This window comes from Aythya ferina, assembly GCF_964211825.1.
Source record: "Aythya ferina genome assembly, chromosome: 8".
Taxonomy (NCBI): Eukaryota; Metazoa; Chordata; class Aves; order Anseriformes; family Anatidae; genus Aythya; species Aythya ferina.
Window position 1 is genome coordinate 6,336,376 of NC_140304.1, and position 25,943 is coordinate 6,362,318.

At 40.1% G+C, this 25,943-nt stretch overlaps 1 protein-coding gene across 4 annotated transcripts in view; it reads right to left on the reverse strand.

Moving 5' to 3' along the window:
- Positions 1–25,943, reverse strand: part of LOC311441013 (uncharacterized protein) — a 291,658-nt gene that overhangs the window by 21,360 nt on the left and 244,355 nt on the right. For 2 of the 4 annotated variants that reach the window (XM_084528641.1, XM_084528640.1), the window contains one exon: positions 1,625–2,874. The exons of 1 other annotated variant lie outside the window; for it this stretch is intronic. In XM_084528641.1, the coding sequence (XP_084384767.1) occupies positions 2,804–2,874 (71 nt within the window). In that variant the 3' untranslated portion in view covers positions 1,625–2,803. Of the gene's footprint in view, positions 1–1,624; positions 2,875–14,504; positions 14,939–25,943 lie in introns of those variants that run through there. One more of the 4 variants, XR_014695719.1, reaches the window with a different exon arrangement.

Sequence of the window (25,943 nt, forward strand, 5' to 3'; positions counted from 1 at the left end):
TGAAAGTTTAATTAAAGTTCTTTAAAGAGTTTGATGTATGCTATAATGTGCTAATTATTTTGATACCTACGAACTTATAAATTTGGAGGGAACTAACAAATTGTCATTTTGACTAGAAAATAAAAACAGAGTGTGCATGTAAGTTCATAAATAGTTACAAATTTATGACATAGGGGCAATACAATCACAATCAATTTCTAAAGAGCTTTCTGCATTTCAGCAGTGACACACTCATAGGTTATCCAAACCATCAGATTTGTCTTCTTTCTATCTGACAGACAAGCTGTGTTCAGACAAGCCTACATCACTTATGAACAGTAATACTGGAGATGAACACCTTTAATTCATTCCTGTAGAATATTGTATTCCGGTAAGTGTCACATACCAGTGTTCCTAGCAACAGTGTGTGCTGTGAATGTTGTAGCAACCAATGACAAAAATAAAATGACAGAGGAAATAAGTATGTAGGACTGAATGACATCCATAGACTAATTGAGAAGGGACAGCTTGGTGATTGAGTAGGAGCTGAAATGTGGTTTGTGGGTCTGTTTTTGTGAAGATAGAGTGTCTACAGATAAACTAGATTACTAGATTACTAGAAATCAGTTTGAAAAGCAATTCATGACTTGCATCCTACCTTCTGCCATTGCCTCATTTTTGGTCTGCAAAGTGGTTAGAAGACATGAGATTTTTTCTGGAGTCCATAATCTTCTCCTTTCTGCTTTCATACAAAGGACTTTAAAGAGTGTTCCCAAGGATCTGGTCAGACGTCCAACTGCCACACAATCTATGGTCAGGTGTCCCCAGACCACATTAGAGATGTGGTAGAGCATGTATTGGTAGACAAGGTGCATAGTCCTTTATGCAGGAGAGAGTCATGGCCTCTTTAGCAGTACATTATAAATTACAATGCACTTCACATAATTCATGGCATGCACTGCTATTCAAATAGTTTTATAGATCAAAACAATCTTGTCAGATAGTTACTAGGCTAGGACTGGAGACAAAGCTGACCTAAGAATGAAAGATCTGATACCTGCACTCACCCAGTAATAATAAACTAGATGGGGCATTCTGAAAACTGCAATGTGTGGGAGAAAATGCAAAGGGAGGATTGACTGTTCATAGCCGACATGATAAAGTCTCTTACTGGAATAAAGTAATTTATTCTGCATAACTCCTAGAAGACTTTAAAGAGTGGCTGATAGAGATCAGAGACCAGAGGAGAAAAGATGGTCATGTCCTAACAGCATCAAAGTACAATGGAAGGCTCAAGGAAACTAGAATTAGGACTGTCCTATGGCAACACATAGGATCTGATCAAATCTCATTCAGCTGTAGCTTTGCTCAATGTACATGTTAATATTACAGGTCCTGAAGTTGCTGATTATAAAATCATACAGTAGGTGACCACATAACTTTCTTTTCACTTAGAAATGCCATGATAAACTGGAATAGCCATTTACTCTCACTGAGGGGTTTTCCTTGCCCACTTCCCTTACAAAGAAAAGGGAAAATAGTTAAAAGGGTCCCCTCATCAGCTGAGCTGATGAGCAACCTGCAGCTAGGCCACAGCACTCTAACCAAATATTTGAATTAAAATTTGCACAGATCACAAAGGGCATTTGATGTGTGTTAAATTGCTTGTATCTACAGTTGGAAATTGTTACCTGAGGTTTTATTCCAGAAAACATTTCCCGAAAACTGACATTGCAGAAAATTCCAATGTTGAGATAGGCAGGAACAGCACAGGTTTTAAAGTGAAGATCATATGGATTTATATGTAATTGTTATTTGATCAAGCACTGCTAGACTGAACTCTCATATGACTGTTCCAATGGGAAGCTTTTTTTCACTCACTTGTACTACATCATTTGTTCCCAAGTTGAGTCCCCAGTTATTTATTTTCAGCCCTTTTTGAATCTGTAGCTAATCTAAAAGCAAATTTATCTTTTAATTTTGTTTCTGTGTGAGAGCAAATCTGGGAAGCTAAATGTTGGCCACATTTCTAACTGCTAAATCTAATAACATTTTCAAATGTAGACATAAGGGAAAAGGAATAGGAAACCATCAGGACACGTCCCATAACAACAATGTAAAGGAGAGAGAAGGAAGATAAAGTATTTGGGTTGCAGAAAACAGATACATACTTATCACCTCATGTTGTATGTGTCCTCTCTCTTCACACAGGAAGGGAAAATAAAAGGGGTAATTGAAGACTACAATAGTTGTGATAGCATGAAAGAAGTTGCTATAAGAATGTTAGCTGGAGAATGAATAAAATGTGTTTTCATATCTAAATAGTGATGCTTACACAATTAACTCAGTAGCTATTGCAGCCACAAAACCATCTGCAAAATGAGGCCTTAATTCTACACATTAAATGTATCCCTATGCTGTATTTTGATAAATTCTGCAGGCAGTCTGGACTCTGCTACACAGAGGGTTCACTCAGCTTTTACCACCTGAAATACTCTCACAGTAACTAGTCCTCAAGGCTCTATATGGACTACTGCCGTCTCATTCTCCAGAAGACAGGTAGGAAGCAAAACACTCCTCTTTCACCACCATGCATATCATTTCCACTAACAAGGACAGGGTCTTCTTTCAAAGTTTGATTTACAGGTGCTATAAGGCCATTGTGCTGACTGCATGTCAGTCTCCAAGGAAACTAGTAGCATATGTATTCTGGAAGCATCCATAGAAGAAAAGAAGTGTTATTAAAAGTATTCTCAGCATAACCTCTGCTATGAGTAGAAGCAAAGTTCAAGGTCTTCTGTTGAATAGTTGAATGATGCTGTGTTCAAATAAAAGGCTCCCAAGGAAAAAATAGCAGGTCAAGCTGGGCATCTGGCTGTTGTACAGTCTGCAGTTCTGAGAGAGTCAGAAATTGGAAAAAAAAAAATCTATTTAAAGCTTTAGAAAGGCTTAATATTCTTTTAGAATGCAGCCTAATTTTAGATTGGAATCTCTTCAATATACTTAAGTGTTAGCACTTCCTGTAATACATCCACTTTTTGCTATTATACTTCTCAACCTAATTCATATCAGCTTGCACATCTGTGTTTTAAAGTTGCTTCTCAACCTCTGTCCAGAATTTTTCTCATTTAGATTACTGAAGAGAAGCACAGGATATCATGTCTCAACCAAAATGACTGCTATTCTCTCTGCTCCCAGGAGCCATGCAGACAGATGTCCTATGGCTGGCACTGATATTCTGTGCAGTGGAGAGATTCTGAAGGTGGACAAAGCATCACATAAAAGTTGTGCACTTCCATGATCATTGACAATTGTCTGGGGCATTTTCAGAGTATGCGCAATAAGAGCAGAGTCCTACTTGAATTTTAAATGAGAACATAAAATTCCTCTTCTTCAGCCCAAGTTCCCCCTGTAATTTCTACCTCAATAAGATATGCTTTCCTTTTTGTTTTAATTAAGGATATTGTTTATTCGATCCTAGAAGAAGATTATTCAGGAACAGTTGAACTAATCCCAATCTAAAGTTTAAAATAGTAAAGCATTTTGGGAACATGTAAAATCAAAGGTATTACATAATATATGAGATTCTCATTATTGTTGCTGTAGTACTGACTGTTAGGAACATAGCTGCTCAATATTGAAACTCATTTCCTCTTTCAGTGACACAGTTCAGTATAACCAAACACAAATAAATGTAACAAAAGGCTAAATCAAACAAAGAAAATAAAGAGCAAAAGAGCACTACCAATAATATACAGTTTAATTCCCAGCTTGAATCCAGGTGGTGTATGATAATTCCAGACATTTTCATATAATAGTTGAATTTTACTTTTAGAAACAGTTTCGGTCACATTCAGCCATGACCCTGTCTCCCTAAGCCTTGAACAGACATACATAACTACAAGAAAACATTTCAAGACTGAAGAAGGAAGATAGTTTCAGGCACAAGTAAAGTTCAAATGTGATATTCAGTAAATTGATGGAATTGGCAGGGAGAGGAAAAGGGGGAAAAAAATTACAGAAGAGCAATTAAAGTAATTAAAAAGTAATTACTATTTTTTTTGTGTGTTTGTTTGTTTTATTGTTTCTACTTTTTTAATCAGCAAAATAGCATGTTGGAGTTAAGCCCCCATTTGCCCCTGTTCTATTGCTTGTCTTCACTTTTCATATCTAAATCCCTAGAATGTGTATAAACAACTTCAGTCATTCTAATGGACAGGAAAAAATGAAGCATATTGTAGTCATATAGCAACACAATCAACCAGTAATTTTCTGCAGCAGTTCTATCAAACCCAGAAGTGAAACAACTGTAACATACAACAACAACAACAACAACGTGTATTACATGTATGTAATGTAATTGCACAAAAGTTATATCTGATTTCAAAAAAAAAAAAAAAAAAAAAAAAAAAAAAAAAAAAAAGATTCTTTTATCAAATAACAGTCGGGTATACATCTTAAATATGGCTTATATTTTCTTATGAGAACTGATAATAGGGCAAATAGTATATTGACAAGACAGTCTCGCCAATACTTGTTCCCAAATCACCTACACCATGGGACATCAGCAGTACGTATCATCACATTACTCTACTCTCTCATTACAAAATATGATTTAGTGTGACATTGTGCAACATGAGAATGTTTTCAAATCCTTATGTTACCCTTTTGCATTTCTTATTAAATTTGTCCTGCATGTGCCATATCTGTAGACTTTTGTTACTCGATGTTAAAAATGTTTTAAGTAAACACAGATATATTTTCCTATTGATTTCCACATCCCACAAGAAAAACAGATTAAATTTGCAAGACTCCACCAAATGCTAACACTGCACATGACAGTAAATGCCTCAAAGCATGCATCCCATGTAGACAGCAGAGACAAACTACCAGAGATATAGGAGAAAAAAATCAGAAGCCTTTTCATCATTATTTTTTTTTTCTATTTTCCTCAAAAAACATGTTTGGCAACAGAAGAGACAGTTGATGAGAGTTTGATATTCATATACATAACAGAATAGTATTTTCCATGATAGAAAACACAAGTCTATCTTAGCACTAAAAAACACAGACAGGAAATCTGACAGGCCTGCTTAGAATCACGTCCAAGTAGGGAAAGCAAAGAAGATCAGATGTTCATAAGGGCTTATCTGGTGGAGTAGCAAATACAGTTGCGTATTCTTCCTGTGAAAGGTGATCAATCCATCAAATAACAAAGGAATTAAAAAGCAAAGTGCTAATCTACCAAATTCAAGTTCTAGCATCTCTAGTGAGGGAGACAAACAGGGAGCAGAAATTAATCTTTTCCACCTGGCAAAGATGCCGATTTAGGTCAATATCAGAGAAACTGCCTGTAACAGTATGAAGTAAAGTATTAGTAGTATTATGCTCATTATAAGGAATTGACCAAAGTGAACAATACAAGCAATCTACAGAACCCAACAACAGTTAATTTTCAAAGAAACCATACAAAGGGTTCAAATTACCCCTCTTAAGACCCATTAACATTTAAAAACGCTTGATGGTTTTACACAGAGAAGCTCAAGAGATAAGCTTTTCTAATTGTGGGCAGGAAAATAAAACGAGAACAGATTTCTTCTGCTACCACGTTGGAAACTAGCCTGTGCAATACAATACTTGAGGGATAATTAGTGTTCTGTCAGGCATCTGACCACATCATATCTAGTAAATAATCTTTCTTTCAAGTGCAACAGAAAATCCTGTTTGTATTCAAATCTAGAAGATTTGAGAAAAACCCAAATCACTTTGTAGATGGCATTAACTTCTGCTTAAGCCATTTGGTTAATCATTTTAACCTTCCTCTGTGCAGCAGCCAGTTACAGGAAAATAAATTTCTGTTGCAATATTGTTTCAAACAACAAAGCCTTAATACCACACTGATGCTGAAACCCTAACAGCAGAGGCAATCTTATTAGATAACTTAATCAAATGCTTAACAATATTTTTAAAGTTTTTAGAAAAAGAAGATATAGCAACAAAATAGATTGACAAATGTACCTTGATTAATCATATCATTTTATTTTTTATTGTAGAGTTGAAATGAAAAAGAAAATAGACTTCACAGCTACAATAGTAATTGTGCACAGCAGTCGTAAAACTGATACTATAAGGTTATGGATAATTTGAGAATAATGTGAAATTATTTCAAGAGTTACATTAGCCTTGTTTTTGTCTGTTATTTGGAGAAGCTTTGTACTGGATTCTGAGAAAGGAGCATAAGCAAACGTGCATATTACTAATATAAACTCATTCTCTACTCGCTAGATAAAGAGTAACATTACTGCCTCCTCAACCATGAGGAGATATTACTGTCTCCTCAACCGTGCAGACCAAACACTTTTAAAGTACATATATTACCCAAATAATGAGTATGTTTTCTTTTCTATCTTAATTGTACAAATTATTAAACAATATGTCTAGTACTTAATCAAAATGGACATGAAAGATAAATCCTAGGCAAAAATAGGGTGATTGGTAGGAACATCTGCTAGGCTTTATATAGATGCTTAGTTTTATTGACACTTCCCACAACTTTTACTCAAAACCTGACACATTAATTATTTAGCATAAGATTATCACCATTTTGAATTTTAGACATTCCTTTAGTGTCTGTTTACATAGATTATGCATACTAACCAAAATAGTTTACTATGTAAGTGATAATACCAGCTTCCAGAAAATAGGTGTTACTCTGATGAGCATCTTTCATTTACTACCAAGATTATCAAAATTTGGAAGGATGATCACAGAATTTTTTCTGAAATCATCTGTTCAATGCTCAAAGCAATTATAATTATAATTGTACCATTGCCTGCTACAAATATTAATAAATGCAATTCCTTCTCTCTGACCTCATGAAGGGTGGAAAGGTGCACTGGGCAGTCCCCACAAGCAGAGAGCATGGTTCCTGCTGCACCAAGTCAAATCTCATCCAAGTAGGATCAGAGACATCCTTTTACTGGGAAACACACTCTCAGAAAATATTACTACTTTCTCCTCTTTTTGGACCCTCCTCAAGACCGTGTGTGAAATAGCCTTTCTATTTCTGTTCAGATTTAATGATTTTGTGCCGAACAACTTCTGCAAACCTAATGAACACGTAACAGAAATGAATGCCAAAACAAATCTGCTGCTACATTTCCTTTTGTTTCCAGCCTGTAACCTTCCCTCTTTCCAATTCAAACTAAAGCATCGCCCTTGGTGAGAGCAAAGATCTTGCCAGCTACACTACTCTAATTCTGTTTGAGATACCTGGTTTTTCATTTTTCCCCCCATGAATGAATGTTTTGGTGATCAGCAATGTTAGTGAACACCACACGGTAAGGAGAGGCATGATCTTCCACACAGCTCAGAAAATACCCTTCACCAGACACTTGCAGGGTGTTTAGTTATTTGCAAGTATCACCAGGTTTAACAATATAATAAATTTGACAAGCAAAGAAAAGAAAGGCTGATGTCATCAAATAATTTCAATTTTTCAACTGAAACAGGATAATGATTCATGTCTTAGCAATGGGAAACCAATATCCTAACTGTTCAAGAAGCTGAACTGCGACTCATAGTATTTAAAACTAGATTTACCATAGTATTTTTAACTATGGTTCTGCATTTCAGTCACTTGAAATGGCATCACTGAAACACAAAATCACAGAATTTCTAGGTTGGAAGAGACCTCAAGATCATAAAGTCCAACCTCTGACCTAACACTAACAAGTCCTCCACTAAACCATATCACTAAGCTCTACATCTAAATGTCTTTTAAAGACCTCCAGGGATGGTGACTCAACCACTTCCCTGGGCAGCCTGTTCCAATGTCTCACAACCCTTTTGGTAAAGAAGTTCTTCCTAACATCTAACCTAAAACTCCCCTGGTGCAACTTAAGCCCATTCCCCCTCGTCCTGTCACCAGGCACGTGGGAGAACAGATCAAGCCCCACCTCACTACAGCCTCCTTTAAGGTACCTTTAGAGAGTGATAAGGTCGCCCCTGAGCCTCCTTTTCTCCAGGCTGAACAAGCCCAGCTCCCTCAGCCGCTCCTCGTAAGACTTGTTCTCCAGGCCCCTCACCACCTTCGTCGCCCTTCTCTGGACTCGCTCGAGCACCTTGATGTCCTTCTTGTAGCGAGGGGCCAAAAACTGAACACAGTACTCGAGGTGTGGCCTCAATAGAGCCAAGCACAGGGGGACATCCAGATCATCGATAAAGATATTAAAGAGGACCGGCCCCAGCACTGAGCCCTGGGGAACGCCACTAGTGACTGGCCTCCAACTGGACTTGGCTCCATTCACCACGATTCTTTGGGCCCGGCTATCCAGCCAGTTTCTAACCCAATGAAGCGTGCGCCAGTCCAAGCCACGAGCAGCCAGTTTCTTGAGGAGAATGCTGTGGGAAACGGTGTCAAAAGCCTTGCTGAAGTCAAGGTAGACCACATCCACAGCCTTTCCCTCATCCACCCAGCGCATCACTTTGTCATAGAAGGAGATCAGGTTCGTCAAGCAGGACCTGCCTTTCATAAACCCATGCTGACTGGGCCTGATCGCCTGCTTGCCCTGCAAGTGCTGCGTGATGACTCTCAAGATAATCTGCTCCATGAGCTTCCCTGGCACTGAGGTCAAACTGACAGGCCTGTAGTTCCCTGGGTCTGCCCTCCGGCCCTTCTTGTAGATGGGCGTCACGTTTGCTAGCCACCAGGCAACTGGGACTTCCCCCGATAGCCAGGACTGTTGATAAATGATGGCAAGCGGCTTGGCCAGCTCCTCTGCCAGTTCTCTCAGTACCCTTGGGTGGATCCCATCCGGCCCCATCGACTTGTGCACATCCAAGTGCTGTAGCAGGTCACCAACCAGCTCTTCGTGGATAGTGAGGGCACATTCTGCTCCCCATCCCCTTCCACCAGCTCAGGGTACTGGGTATCCAGAGAACAACCGGTATTGCCGCTAAAGACTGAGGCAAAGGCAGCATTAAGCACCTCCACCTTTTCCTCATCTCTTGTAACTATGTCTGCCCCCGCATCCAGTAAAGGATGGAGATTCTCCTCAGTCCTCCTTTTTGTGTTGATGTATTTATAAAAACATTTCTTGTTATCTTTAACGGCAGTAGCCAGATTGAGCTCCAGATGAGCTTTGGCCTTTCTAATTTTGTCCCTGCACAGCCTCGCAACATCCTTATAGTCCTCCCTAGTGGCCTGCCCACTTTTTCAAAGATTATAAACCCTCTTTTTTCTCCTAAGCTCAAGCCACAATTCTCTGCTCAGCCAGGCTGGTCTTCTTCCCCGCCAACTCGTCTTTGGGCACGTGGGGACAGAACTTTCCTGCGCCATTAAGATTTCCCTCTTGAAGAGCGCCCAGCCTTCCTGGACTCCTCTGCCCTTCAGAACCGCCTCCCAAGGGACTCTACCAACCAGTGTCCTGAACAGTTCAAAGTCAGCCCTCCGGAAGTCCAATACAGCGGTTTTACTGGTCCCCTTCCTGGCCTTGCCAAGAATAGTGAATTCCACCATTTCATGGTCACTCTGACCAAGACAGCTCCCAACAATCACATCCTCCACCAGTCCTTCTCTGTTTGTGAAGAGAAGGTCTAGCGGGGTGCCACCCCTGGTAGGTTCACTAACCAGCTACGTCAGGAAGCTGTCTTCCACGCTCTCCAGAAACCTCCTAGACTGCTTTCTCTGGGCTGTGTTGTGCTTCCAGGATATGTCAGGGAAGTTGAAGTCCCTCACAAGAACAAGCACTGAAGATTTTGCAACTTCTGTCAGCTGCCTGTAGAACTCCTCAGCCATCTCCTCATCCTGGTTCGGCGGTCTATAACAGACCCCGACCAGGACGCTAGCCTTGTTGGCCTTCCCGCCGATCCTAACCCAAAGGGACTCGACCTTGTCATTCCCAGCCTCAAGTTCTACAACATCAAAAGACTCTCTAATATAGAGAGCCACACCACCACCCCTTCTGTGCTGCCTGTCCCTTCTGAAGAGCTTATAGCCAGTCATTGCAGCACTCCAGTCATGAGAGTGGTCCCACCACATCTCCATGATGGCAACCAACTTGTAGCCTGCCTGCTGCACGATGGCTTCCAGCTCCTCCTGTTTGTTACCCATGCTGCGTGCATTGGTGTAGATGCACTTCAGCTGGGCCATTGCCTTATCCCCCGGCCTTGCTATTGTTCCCCCTGGCACAGCTCCAACAATCCTTGCTTCAGCCCCATCCCTCTTCTTACCTAGTTTAAAGCCCTCTCAATGAGCCCTGCCAGCTCCTGGCCCAGGATCCGTTTTCCCCTAAAAGATAGGGACCCGTCTGCGGCCATCAGGCCGGGTGCCGAGTAAAGTGCCCCATGGTCGAAAAACCCAAAATTTCTGTGTTGGCACCAGCCCCTGAGCCACGTGTTTAACAGGTGGGCTTTCCGTGTCCTCTCTGTACCCCTCCCTGCCACCATAGGGATGGACGAAAACACCACCTGCAGTCAGAGCAAGAAAGTCCTTTTCAATTGGGAATAAACAGGAAAAAAAAAATAATTCCACTAACTTGGAAATGAAACTATAGAATCATAGAATAAATAAGGTTGGAAAAGACCTTCAAGATCATCTGGTCCAACCATCACCCTACCACCAATGTCACCCACCAAACCATGTCCCTAAGCACCACATCCAACCTTGCCTTGAACACCCCCAGGGCGGTGACACCACCTCCTCCCTGGGCAACCTGTCCCAGTGCCTGACTGCTCTTCTGAGAAGTAATGTCTCCTAATTGCTTTACCTGTTGAAGAGCAGTGCTCTTTGTTCAATTCTTTAATTCTTGAAGAGTAGGGGCATGACGTTTCCATTTTTCCACTCCCCAGTGACAGCACCCCACTACCAGGACTTTTCTGCTGTGATGGAGGGAGGCTTGGCAACTCCATCAGCCAGTTCCCTCAGGACCCTGGGATTCTGCTCATCAGGTCCTGTAGACCTGTACCTCTTTGGATTCATCCGCTGGTCTTGAACCTGCTCTTCGCTTAAACTGGGTGGGACTCTGCTCCCCCAGCCTCCATCTATGGGGTCAGGGAAATGAAAGATGTGGGAAGCCCTTCTACCAGTGCACACAGAGGCAAAGAAGTTGCTGAGTACCTCAGCCTTCTCCACGTCTGTCATTACCAATTACTCAGATATAGAAACTCACTCCTAATATAAGAAATCAGCCAGCTACAATCACTCACACACTACTGTTTGCACCCCTCGGTTTATTTTCACAAATGTTAAAGGCGCATGGTGGCCCCTGGGGACTCCACCTGTCACCCCAGCGCAGCAGCCCGAAGGAAGCTGGGTCCTCTCTTGTGCTGTTCCTCGAGGCTCTGCGCAGAAGGGCTGCCACCTCTCGCACAAGGGCTGCCGGATGGGAAAGAAGCACTCACACAACCCCTGACAATTGGCAAAGGTCTTTATTGCCACGTGGCTCCAGGCTAATGCCTGGAGTGGAGCCTGGGCGATGCAGAATAGGGAGCTTGCCGAGCCCTTCTGCACAGCTGCCGGTGTTCCTTGAGGACACTTTTCAGAGAGCTGTCAGGGGAGTCCCATGTTTGTTGTGGCCGAGGTGGGTCCACTTCCATCGGTTCCTCTTCATCTTGTGCACCCACCTCCATGGGCTCCGCGGGTTGGAGGACGAGCCAGTCCCTGGCAGGGACTGCCCACACAGGCTGCCTTCCATTGGGCATATTTTCCGGCCACGGTGCCGCACCAGGACGCCTCCCAGTTCCGTGCCTCGGGTCCATTCCGTTCTCTGCTTGATTTTCATTCACGGAATTCCTGACGGCATCTCTCCCTTGGCCACGGCTGGGTCCCGCATCATATTCCGTCCGCTGGGCACGGCTCCGCTTGCCGTGGCCCTCCAACCCACGCTCTCTATCTTTGCTGTCATCACTGGACCTCCGGCTAGGCCCAGGCCTGCTGCTGGTGTCCATCCGAGGGGCCGGCCTGCTCCCCACATCGCTTCGGCTCCAATGATATTGATCGTAATAGCCTCTGGGCCGGGCACCAGACACCTCCTGGGCACTGCTGGTTCTTGTGCTGGAGGCGCTGGCCCTCGACCCATGGCGCATTCTCACAGAGGTAGACATCCTCCTCAGTGGTCCTAGGAACAATTTCTTGTCCTCGCACTGAGAAGGGCTGCTGCTCGCCTCTCTCTTGCTTTGCTCCTAATTCTGGCCTTCCTCCAGCTGCTAGCTTTCAGAAGACCAAATCACTGAGCAAGTGGCGGGCCAGTGGCAGGGGGGCCCCTTTTATAGGGCCCGGGGCAAGGGCGGGCCCGCTGGTGGCCACTGTGACCTCGGCAAAGCTCTGTGATGGAGCAGCCCGTGCGAGGCCGAAGGCGGCTGCCTTGGGAGAGGCCCGGAAGATGCCCTCATGTGGAGCAAGGACGAGGGCTGGGGGGGCTGAGGGCCCCCTTTTCTGGGGCTGGCTCCCCCCCAGGCCATTTGGCTTGCCAGAGAGAAAGGCTGCCCTATGAAACCCTGCCTCGACCCGTTTTTTCTCCAGATCTCCAAGGGTCAGAGTCTCTCGTTAACAAAAAGAAAACCCCACCAACAAAACCAAAACAGACCAATTCACAAGGCTAAAGCAGTCAAAACTGAAGTACCAATCACAGAATCACAGAATTTCTAGGTTGGAAGAGACCTCAAGGTCATCGAGTCCAACCTCTGACCTAACACTAACAAGTCCTCCACTAAACCATATCCCTAAGCTCTACATCTAAACGTCTTTTAAAGACCTCCAGGGATGGTGACTCAATCACTTCCCTGGGCAACCCGCTCCAATGCCTAACAACCCTTTCGGTAAAGAAGTTCTTCCTAACATCCAACCTAAAACTCCCCTAGCGCAACTTAAGCCCATTCCCCCTCGTCCTGTCACCAGGCACGTGGGAGAACAGATCAAGCCCCACCTCTCTACAGCCTCCTTCGAGGTACCTGTAGAGAGCGATAAGGTCGCCCCTGAGCCTCCTTTTCTCCAGGCTGAACAAGCCCAGCTCCCTCAGCCGCTCCTCGTAGGACTTGTTCTTCAGGCCCCTCACCATCGTCATTGCCCTTCTCTGGACCCACTCAAGCACCTCGATGTCCTTCTTGTAGCGAGGGGCAACATCATATATATGTGTGTTTGTATCTACCTCTATTGTGTCATTTTCTAAGTTGAAATTTTAAAACATTTCAGTCATCAGTTGAAAACCATTGGTTGCCTGACAGCAAACATCATATGACAAAGGAAAATTCCTATCTGAAAAGGCAAAGTAGTTAAATTTACAGTGGTGCTATAGTACTGTATCTTTGATGTAACACTGAAGTGCAATGTTAAAATCTTTCCGATTAGCTGAGATGAAAGTTTACATTTCCCCATAAGCTTTTAAAGAAATTAAAAAGAGGAGAAACATAAGCACGTGTAATGCTTTAGGATTCAAAAAAGTTGCTTCTTCTAGATCAGCTCTTATAAGTAAATTATGGTAGACAGGTTTTAACTTTTTAAACTGTACTTCAATTTTAGTATTTTTTATTAAATTATTTCCAATTTGTATTTACTATGTATTTATATTCTTTCTTATTGCTCTAACACGTTTTTACTGCTCCTTTGTTATCTACAAGAAACAGACAGAAGAATAAAAACTATTGCTTCAAAAATTTCAGCGACCTCTCAGTTTACAAACACACACATCCTCAATTTTACACTTCATTAATGTTCCAGGTGGCTTTAATAGGCACTTTTGATGGGTGTGCAGATATTTCATGGTAAACTATATTCCTTGACCTACACATTTGTAGCTGTGGACCAAGAAAAATCTGACACAGATTAAGTATGAAAGAGTTTTTGAGTTTTTCTTCCAAGATCACAAGCACCTGTCATGAGACAGAGAGCTAGTGCTAGTCCTATCCAAGGAATCAAGGCTTTTTGACTTTTTTTTTTTCTTTTGAGCATCTGCAGTGTCTTCCCCATTTGTGCAGCAAATAGCGAATTTTATTTTATTTCTTTAGAATGAAATTAAATTCAGTGGTGGAGAAGAAGACAGCTGTGTGACACCTGAGAGACTGGGGTTAACCTGGCAAGTGGAATAGCTCCAATGGTATGAGTGTCCGGCAGGCAGAGTGCTCAGCGAGGACTCAGGAGATTGACTAAAATCAGAGAGCACAGGACTCCCACACTGTGGGTACGTGCCTCAACTACTCCCTCTGGGCTAGCCATGGTTCCTTCCCCTCTGAGGATTTTATGCTGCTGCTACACATTTAAGAGTTAAGCAATTCAATAATTCTTCATGCCAATGGTGAGCTTCACTAGTGACAAAAGCTACAAAAACCTATCTAGAAATGAAATGAATTCAGCTAGAAATACCCCATACTTTTGATGATATGATTTATCCATTGTATTGGTATCACAACCTCCTATGTTTCATTTAGTTGCAAGGTACTTGAAGGGGTATTTCCTGCCTGTGCTTAAGTCTACCTGAATAATTAGATATATTTTTTGAAAACGAAGAAACTGAGACAAAAGCTTTACCTATCCAAAATAAACATAAGAGATGCAAGTTTTATTGACTCATCTCCTGCATACCAACATTTTGTCATTTTTACCGATTTGCACCTCACAAATTATACCCTCATACAAAAAGATGTATTTAAGATACCACACGACTATTTTCTCTCTGGCATCAAATATAACATACCCTTTCTGCATCATGCATGAAGCACACCTGTCATTTTATTCAAATTAGCACATCATCATCCAAATTGGATCAATCTGAACAATCCATCTGTCACTAAAAATTTAGGGGTATATTATCATCATCATATATAAGGAGTTACGCAAACAAATTCCTGCATATCAATATGATTCAATACCCATAAGAATATTAAAATATTAAGAATTGCAGTCAGTGCAGAAGTCTTCTGTACGTAATGTTCCACACCGAATTCAAAGTCCTTTAGCACAAAGCTTGAGAAACAGGAAAGAAAATACATGTCATAGAGCAGTCAAACAAATGAAAAGTCATTTTTTTTTCAGCATGAAACTCTAACTGCCATTCCCATACCCCAAACTTGCTAAATCAGACAGTTAGTACACAGAAAACATAGGTACTTGTGGTAATAATATTTATAAAAACATTAAATATCTCTTTTAAGAGATCAAACTCTTGCTGCAGACAAGTCTTTTACAACATTTGAAACTTAAAAGTGCAACTGTCACAGCACAAAATCAACCAACCAACAACGAACACCTAAAATTCTCCATATGAAAAGGGACTTACTCATAGTTATTTTTACACCTGTATTTATCAGAACATGGATAAATTTAAATAATTTTTTCAGCATATTATTTCAGTCTAATAAAGCAGCAGACATTTTTTTTTTGCTTGTATGGTAAAGAGACCACATCTTTTTATAGCTATGTGTTTACTTAAATCCAGGAGATAGAAAAATGAAGGCAAAAGAAAATACTCCACAGCTACAGTATATATTCAAAATGTCTTTCTTCTGTGCAAAGCAATGCATCTCTCTGTAATGGCATTAATATACAGAGAGGGAACTTTGGTTAAGTGGAGAAACACACAGGGGAAATGACATTTTCCAGATGCAAAGAGTTAGCTAGTCGGGAAACATTTTTTTCTGTAAGGAAGAAGAAAATAAATGAAATTGCTTGAAAATATTTTGGGTCTGACCTTTCTGATGGAAGGTAGCTGAATTAAGCCCAGGCTTGTTACAGGTGACCTACAGTAAGTAGTAGTGTCCAAGGCACTTTTTTTTTTTTTTTTTTGATGCTGTTATCTGGATGTCTCTGGCACTGCAGGCCCTGGCTGCTGACATACAGGTATCTAGCACCCTTTTGGATGCTGCAGATTAGACTTGCCACCTCCCAATTTGTGATTTAAAATTGTTGGAAATAGCATCTGAGGAAATGTTCCTAAACTGAATAGTCAAAGACTTCTGACACTGTCCAAGAAATAATTTTTTGCAGGATTCATTTGGATTAAAAGCAGCATAAACCTCTCCACATTTCTGTATTGTTATTCAGTGTTTTGAATTTAGGAAGTTACAAATTTCTGTAAAATGTGAGGTGGTGAATAAGTGCAGGGCTACTTGTTTCTTCCTCAGAATGTCTTAGTCACTGACAGCTGAAGTTTGGGGTTTTAAACTTCAGCACATTAAGCATCAGTATGACACGGCTTCTGGTTCCCTGCTGAAGTATATTCCCTGCTTCCCAGAAAATCATTAGATGTTATTGTAGCTCACTCTATTATTGTAGGATTTTGCTGTCAACTGGATAAAAAAAAAAAAAAAAAAAAAAAAAAAAAAAAAAAAGAAAGCTCACAGCCACCTATTGTTTCTCTAATTTCCATCAGTTGATCCCTGATACCAAATAGTTCTCACAATGAATCAGATATCTGCAGTGCAGGTACATTTTCTAAATTTAGGCCCAGGTTTTGATACTTGTAATGAAATGCATAACTTCTCCTCCATTGTAATAAACACTTAATGGATACCTACTTTCTAAGGCCCCTGTTGTTAAGGATGATTATAACATAAGGATTAAAGAATAGATGGTATGGACTGGTAGACTGAGGACTCTTTTTATTTGAAAACCTCTAATAGACCCTCAGCAGGTCCATACCTTGCAATGAAGGAGAAACTCTGATACAAGTAGTTGTAAAAGGCACACCAGCACAGCTTTCTACATGCAGTAGCAGTGACAGGAACACTAGGGAGTCCTGGATGGCTGTGCTGCATGTACTTGCTTGTATCACGATGTTCTTAGTGTTGTTGCTAGCGCATAGGGTGCCAGAAGCAGTGATAGTGCAGCCAAAACCATGGAGAAAAGAGCAAGAACAAGGATTTAGGGCTGGGCAATCAGAAAGCAAGGTATGGACAAAAGCAGAAATCAAAGCAGAAGCAAGTCACAAGATTTTTAATGGAATTAAGCACGTTGCGTTATGCATATACTGGCTATCTAGCCTGTTGCCCTTTATGCCCCGTACTCCAGTACCAAATCAAACCATTGCTTTGATCACAAGCCCCAGCAGGTATGTGACACAGCCTTCAAGTATCCTAATGTTGATTCATTGTGAATGTGCTCCATTTACTGCCTGGACATACCCTTAGACAGAGAGTGAGCGATGGGATCACACTGGCCTTCCTTATGCTAGACCGTATTTTACTCTAAAAGTAATTCCAGTGAAATCAGAGCAATATGCATGAGATTGAGAGTGTCAGCTATGATAGATGGAAACTTGACAAGAAGAGAAGTAATCAGTGCCACAGCAGGCATGCCCACAGCACACTAGTACAAATGGTAGAATTTAGTACACGTACACGTCCTTTATAAAGTTTTGAAATATATTAACAATTCATTAAAAGATTTTGCCAGCTCTTTTGGAAGCATAATGAGCAGATAAAGCAAGACTACACGATCAGCAATAAAAACACATCTTAGGAATATCTAAAAAACATTTTTAAAGGCAAAGATTAAAAGCAAGGATTCGGTTACTTTATACTGACACTATAATAGAAATGAAATAGTTTAAAGTTCAAATTGTAAAACCATTTCTAATTACACAAATAAAAATATCTGATGTGTGGATTTTAGCAGCACCAAGAACTATGTTTTTGGCATGTGAAGAAGACAGAGAAGAGAATTTTGGAAAAGGGATGAAAGGTAGCCACGCACATCAAAGACAGCGTACCCTGTGATTAAAAGAAGCTTTAAAGCCAGCAGACAAATGTGACTGGTTAGAGTAATCACAGATCAAACTTTTCTTACACCTGCAATCTTATGAAGACTTTCTACAGCATAGAAAAATATCGTCCTAAAGCCTCATGTTTCTTGTCCTGAGATCTCTGCCATCAAGCCCTAGGAAGAGCTTTAATGATAGGCAATCTTCTCGAAAGAAAGAAAATAAATATATTTTACAGTCTTCATAAAGTCATTGTGGTACAGTTTTTCTCATTACAAACAGAAAATTTAATTATTGACCAAACTACACCAAAAGTCAGATAAAAAGGTGCCCGGTCAGCCAGAAATTCAAAGAGCATATCAGTTTTAGGCATTCTTAAAAAAAAGGGGGGGCATGGGGTGGGAGGCAATGGGGAATGTGATATTTATATGACGTTATAAACAGCATACATTCTAGCAAATATAATCACTTTCCTGTTTCTTTGTCATCTTATCTCTCCTCACACACTGCATTTGTCCAGGCTATTCAGTTCCATGAAGCAAGGAATCAGATGCATTATACATATACATGCAACAACTTCCCTCTGATCTTTGAGCAATACATCTTGAGGCTTCAGCCCACAGCCTGTATCATGCATGTTTAACTAAGCATGCTAATGTTAATTAACATGCATGCTAAAGTTGTTGGCTTCACAGGATCACTCAGTGGCTACAGCTGAGAAGCTACATCAGGCTGAAAGGTTTTGTCCATATTATAATTCCTATAATATAAGACTATAGTGACTTCTCCTCACGATGAGGAGAAGTTAGTCTGGAAAACTCTTGCTTTTAACAGAGCTCTCTGAACATTAATTGAGAGTCTTATGGATTTTTGTTAGTTAGCTTGGTCTTTACTGAATTGTTCAGCTAAGGGGTGCCTGTCAAATGTAGAAAATATGCTTTCAAAAAAAATCAATCACAAACTTTTTAATCAAACAGTGCAAGTTAGCACTGTTTTGCATGTTATACTTTTCTGTATGCACAGCTGATCATCTGGGTCTTATACTGGAATTTTTAGCATTGGTATGAGACAAAGGCAATGTCTAATGAAGTCATTAGTGAATTGAATCTCTCTGGAGAAAATGGTCATTGCTTTCTGCAAAGCATAAGGCTTAAGTAAGGCCTTAAGCAATGTAAGGTATTCAAAGTGTCTTTTTTTTCCTCTGCACATGAAATTTATCTGGTTCCAAATACAGACTAAAAATTTGGAAGAAACTGAATGCATTCTGGGAGAATTAGACAAGACCATTAACAGCCAGATGCATTGCTTGTATAGGCTGACAGAGCCCCCTTGAAGTCAGGAGAGTTTATCCCTTATGCAGTATGTTTCAGTTATTTAGCCAAATGATTCTCTCAGAAGATCATCAAAGGAATTGTGTGCAAGACTAGCATCTCTGCAGTGCCCGTGGTTTGATCCTCTTTTGGCTCCTCAGCCTGCCAGACTGCCAGAGCTTTGGATAAGAGATTTTGGAGACCTCAGAAGTACTCTCTCCTCCTTTGTACAACAGTAAATGCCTGCTATTTGCAGCCAGAATTCACTCATTTCCATTTCATGCTACACTATTATTCATAAATCACTTGCCACAAGAAACACACAGTATGATGTGTAGACAGAGTTTTCTCATTCTTCCTCTCAAACCTATTGTAATGGTGAGATGTGTCAAAAAATATAGGAAAAGTGATAAATAACACACCCTTGTTGTGTTTCTCATGGTACTTTTAGATAAAAATTAAAAATGCAATTCTAGAGAAATAAAAATGGTAAACATCTGACAAGATTATTTTATCAAGGGAGGTAAAGTCTCAAAACTCCTCTCCTTTGATGCCCTTGAGTAAAGCCAGTACTTGGAAACGACATGCTTGAAGATTATTGCTTAGTAATTTCCTTTCAACACATGATATCATTGTTTTCAACAGGTAGTCCCCACCAACCAGAGTTTTGCTTTTTCCTTGTGTTCATAATGTATTTTTTTCCAAAAGTCTTTTTTTTTTTTTTTTTTTTTTTACCTTTTTTTTTCAGACAGTATTTTCAGACAGTATATATCTGTCAATTGCATTTGCACCCAATGAAAATGTTAAAAATCAAGTTTAGATTTGAGGTCCTTGAGAGCAGGAAAAAAAATTATATCACAGTAAACCTGACAATATAGAAGAAGATAATAAAACTTGATCTATCCATTCTTATTCTCTCCAAATTCTATAAGTTAGACTGAAGCATGACATGAATTGAAGTGGAACAATTAAATTCTCTTATTTAAACCCCCAAAGAACAGACACTAGCTCTATTGCAGTAACTTCAGCAGATTGATAGTACAATAATATTTCTTTCCCATTTCTTAGTATTGCAAGGAACACCCATTTGCCAGCTCAGTAGATCCAGACCTGTAGTGCCATTTCACTACTGGCTGATGTTCAGTAGTTTAGCAAAGAAGTTGAACATAACAGATCTACTTCAAGACTCAAACCTGTCATACATTCTTCTGTGCCTCTTCAGCTGTGCCATTTGATCCATCATCTCAAATTTAAAACCTGCAGACCACTTTCAGTACAACAGTCAAGAAACTAAAGAAAATCTAAAAAGCTACACATAACACTGCTGCTAGTTTATATGATCTAGTAGGACTAAAACTCTGGCTCATCCAGGTCTGTAAATTTTCAAAAATAAATTGGTTAGAGATGATGGAAAAGCAACAGCGGAATCAGCAACAGTGCTACAAAGCAGCACTATCACTTTTACTTAGCCGCACTTCAAACATCCACAGAAACCAAGATGAACAGCACTCCAGCTGACCTCAAGTTCCCCTCTATGCACACTTAGCATGATTTTGAAAAACAAATGAACTTTCTAAATCACCAGTGTTTAGAATCTTACCAATTTGGCTAAACATTATGCAAACACTGCAGACCTACAGTATCATATATCAATAGGAGGTTAATCTCTACTGAGAAGTGTATGTTTAGCTGTATACACACATACACAATTACAGAAAGTATAATTTGTGTAATTCAGGCACTAAATTATGTTGTGTAGTGAACAGGGAGACTAATTGGTCCTGCACACCTGTTCCACATAGTAAGAAGTTTTCATTCCATGCTAGAGAAAACAAAGTGGAAAAAAGTCATACCAGATAGTTCTACTGAAATTATTCAGTGAAAAGGATGATTCAGAAAACTTGATTGCAATATTTTGGGTGTAGTGAAATCAGCTCTAACAGCAGTCGACATTCAGAAAAACATCTGAGGTTTCTCATATCTATATTCTGTCAGCCTTCAGTGTAGGCCTCCATAGCTACCCTAGTAAATACATGTGACTTCCTAAAGAGCAGGCTGCTCACTTTCACCTGCTTGATCAGAATACAGCAAAAGAGAAGAGAGTGGGGAAGAGGTGTCACTTGAAAAGTTTGCCGTGAAGCTCTGGAGCACTAGGATGCCGCCCTACCTACCCTCCTGCAGCCACAGGTGCTGAAGGCTTCCTTCTGCTGACTTTCATCAACTGTAGCAGAGAGGTAGTATCTTAACCCTTATCAGAAACTCTCCTCTATCCCCTTCTGCAAAGGAAGGTGTGTACTTTCACAGAAACACCCTGCAACTGCAACAGTAAAGACAGAAGATGTGAGATGGCAAGAAGGACATGGGCAGATGAAAGTTTGTTTTTACAAACATACCAAGGTTTATTGCTTATTGGCAACTTTTCCCTTGCCTGTAATCTTTATTACCAGTCTGTATCGAACAAAAAAAAAAATTAAAAGAAAAAAAATGATATCTTGAATATTAAATATCATCTACAAGCAGAACAATGCATTCTGGTTAAAAATTAGACACCAGATTACTTAACTACTGTTGCTCTCAGCCTTTGTACCTATGGAAAAAATCAGTTCTCAACACTTTGTCAGTAGTCCTATATTTTTAAAACCAAATCACCGGGTGAGGTCATTGACAGTAGAGAGAAGTGGAGGCATCTTTGCAGTCTTTACTGAGCTCCTGACCTAAGGCAGACAGGTACAAAAAATGAGGGCTGCTCCACGTTGCCTATTCCCCTTTCACAGTCAGTTTCACAGGCTTTTCCTTTTCTTCTCTAACTGTGCTTATTATTTCATGGCCTTTTCTAAGCAGAAGGTAAACTAAGTAATGTTTGAGTTAGATGTTTGAATCCACTTTGTTAAATTTACTTGGAAATCAGACAAAACAAGTTTGACCCATTTTAGTCACTCCAGTTGAACTATTATTTCAGAGTGCGCAAGCATAAGAGTAAAGAGTATTTACTTAAAATGAAGTAATCACTTTGCAGTTTTCTCCTGGTAATATAGGGTCTGTATAGCTGGATAGACTAATGCTCATTTAACAAACAAACAAACGAACAAGTTAACATAAAAATAACTATTCTATTTATTTCTGAAAGACACTATATAGCAAGCTGCTGATGAGAATTCTTACCCACCGAGAAATATTCACCTCTTTTCTGACACAAGGATCATGTTCCTCAGCTTTCAGTCAAGGAAGCTTTTACTCCAGCCACAAGTCATGTGTCAAGCTCCAAACAGAACTGCTCTCCCTGAGGAAAATACTCATACAGCTGATGTGCTTCCTCCCTTGTCACCTCTTTCCTGCTGCCTTGCAGTAAGATGCAAACCCTTTTACCAGTCCCGGATGTTGTTCAGCAAAGTAAAGCCACACAGGTGACTTAGTGTTAGTGCACTTGACACATGGTAACTGAAAAGATTAAGTTACCAGCATTTTGTTGGATGCCCGAAATTTTAACAGTGAACAAGCAGGCAAATGACAGTAAACAGGGAGCCAACCATGCAGCTGGGGCTGAATCCCCAAATGGTGTCAGGGAGCGGACAGAGGGCTCTTCCTTACAGTAATCTCAGCTCCCAAACCAAATGAGGGCACTACTGATGCTGAACTCAATCCTGTGTAGGGGCACCACATATAGCTCCCTAACTCAGGCTGCTGTTCTCTGTCAGAAGAAAGATAATGAAGCCATAGGTTAATAACTTGGGGTTCGTTTAACGTTGCTGTAGAAGCTGGAGTATAGCAGGAAAACTTGAAGCATTGCCTTCCCTGCTCTGCCAGCTCCCAGGATGACAGCCCAGAAGGATTATGCTTGATTACTTCAGGTCTTTGTCATCCAGCAAATGGAAAGGGTGGAAATTAAAGCTGCACTCCAATTAGGAATAAAAGTAATTTCGAGTTATTAAATTATTGCCAACCACACAGTTCTTGTGAAGATACTTCTGAAGAGCGTGTCCTACTAAATCTCTTAAAATATATTGACTTTGCCAGCTTTAACCCACATGGCAGCTCTTCCATTCAGTAACCAAACTATTTCATGTAGAGATTAACCCGGTGATCCCACACTTGAAAGAGAATGCTGCAGGACTTCATTCATATTCTAGCACCAACATTCTGTTGGGAAAGGCTAATTAATCCACGCTAATAGCAAAGGGATGGAACCTGAAGCCTGAAGGAAATGCTGAAGGATGGTTCTGCTAAGGTACTGAGCCAAAATAGTAAATTTTATATGTGCTGTAAGTGTTATGTTATCCTATAGGATCAACAAAACCATGGGAAATAAATGAGTAAATCATTAGCTGGATATAGTCATAGTGGCTGCTAAATGTGCAGCTTTTGGCATAGTGTTTGTGATTTAATGTTGATCTGTGTGCAGAATCCAACAGCTAGAAAGGATTTTTTTTTTCTTTACAGTAAATGATTTTGATGAAAAAAATATCTTTAATTTACCTTTGAAAGTCAAAATATACTTTTTAAAAACTTCTAAGTTGCAAGAGCCATTTCAAGAGAACCCAGCTGTCATATAAGCTTCTACTTGTGATGCACAATTTTACAAAGAAGTACCCAAGTTCTGACCAAATATAATAGTAAATTTGTTCTTTGAACTCATGTAGCAGTGAATAACTGTTTGGAACTATTCATTATGCACTATTTGTGAAAAAGAATTTAAAATACGTGCATGAATGCTAAAAAATTGCTAATATTGCAGATTTGTGCCACAAACTTGGAGAGAATTACAGAGGTCTTTCCTTTTGCACAAATGAGTAGTCTTTGCAAATGAAACATTCTAACTGAAAAGTTAATTATTCTTAATTGTGGGACCTAAAGCAACACAATATATCTGCTTGATTAATTTAATCTTTTAGAAAATTGATTCTACTGCTTTTATTTGCCCACCACACACTTTTTGTTCGTTTGTTTGTTTTTGTCCTTGACAGTACTTTTAAGAGTTAAATAATCCTGTCTAACATTATGTTGAGTCTTGAGTGAGACTCATGGTGCTGAAATGAGAGCTTTTAGTTTTCAGCCCTGCCAACCAGAATCGACTGCACTTCAGATTTTCCCTATACCACTTTTCCATTTTGCTAACATAAAGCAGAGAATTAGACCCAAGAGTCATATTCTGACCATCTGTTTTAGAGAGCCAGTTTACATGCAGTTCAGAGCATGGCTGGGGAGCCTTATTTCCCAAAATAGTACTGGAAAGATGGATTTCTCCAGGACACAGTTCGGAGCACCCAGGACCAGATATTTTAAGGGAGACACAGAGCACCCCTAGGAGTTAAGCACGCAGCCAACTTGTGCACTTACTGGCACAGATCTTTTTAAACTGCATTTCTCAAAGACAAATTCCTAACAGCCCATAGTAGCAAGAAATTTTGGAAAGCTGGAGCTCACGCACAGGCACTCAAAGGGCATCTGTCCTGAATAGTTTCCCCAGTCTGGGCTCATGGACAGGTAGGAAAATAATGTCAAATGTTTTTCTGTGTGGAAAAAGACCATCTGCAATTTTATTCTGCAGTGGGCAATCAAATATTTTAATATAATTCATTAGAATTAAGCGATACTGTGTTTCTCTAAAATTGTCCACAGGGGAACTGGGATGAACATGATTGCACTCCTTGCTTCTTGTCAAGAGCTGCTGCAAATAACTAGGTCAGAGCCTGTGCCACAGAACCAGCTTGCAGAAGGCACCTTGCCAGGAAATCAGGTTTTAAAATTCCTGTTAAATTACATGAAAGTTTCAAATGAGTGACAAATAATTGTCAGAGAATAGGCTACCTAAAACTCACCTCACTTCTCTTCAAATATTCGCTCACATTTGCTTCCCTGTTTGGGAGAGTTTAGTTTAAGATCTTCAAGGTCAGTCTGAGAAGAAAAATCTATGTAAAACTCAGGAGATGAAAATGGATGTGACTGAATCCAGAACTGTTTGCCAAATCAGTGATTTTCACACAGCTCTGAACAAATGCATGCAGCTTGTCCAATGGCACATATAGTTGTCCTTACTTGAGTGGAAATCATTCGACTGTCTTAAACAACAGTACAAACCAGATGAAACAACTCTCTGTGAATAACTTCATTTGGACATTCTTCCTTTTGTGAGGTCAGAGTGCAGAGCTCTTTCCAACTCATCCCTGCATTCAGAAAACTACTACAAATGATTAGAGGCAGCAGATAAGACGTCAGACTGGAAGAACCATAATGGGCCCAGAACCACAGAGGGATGATGAGGAACAGCAATGTGAAATGGGAATTCATAGTTCAAGAGATAAAGAAAACGGTGCCTAGGAAATGGTATCGTTTACTTACTATAAACATGACAAGATTTGACCTTACTCTGGAAAATAACTGAAATTAATGCATTCTTCTAGTTGATTAAAGCAAGGTTAGGAAGCTGAAGCTGCTGACAAGGTTGTAGCAAAAGAGCTCATCAAAATCTCATCCTCTGTAGAATGCACCAGATCAGCCTGGCCAAGTTTGTAAAATTATGGAATAATAAATAAATGCCTCAATAAATAGATAATTGTCTCACTTCTGTTCTGAAACAGTGTATATAACCCTCAGCTACACTGACTTTAAAACAACAATTAAATAATGCTTCTAGAACCCCTGAAAATAAACAAATATTTTTATCTCTTCTCCTCTTCTCCAAAGCAGGAAATTGAAGCAATGAGATTAATTTTTTTTTTTTTTTTTTTTTTTTTTTTTTTTTTGATGAAGCTACAATTCAAGCCACTCGCAAATAGGATTAGATCTCAAGATCCTAGACCGGCCCTCTGTCCACTAGAATTTATGAACTCTTTATTAAGCTTTTGGGAATACTGTCTTATAATACGAAAAAAAAAAATCACAGTACTTTGACTAAATCTATATATTAGAATGGAAATGTAGCAGTAAGAACAATCAATGCAGCTTACTGATTAGGAAAGGATTA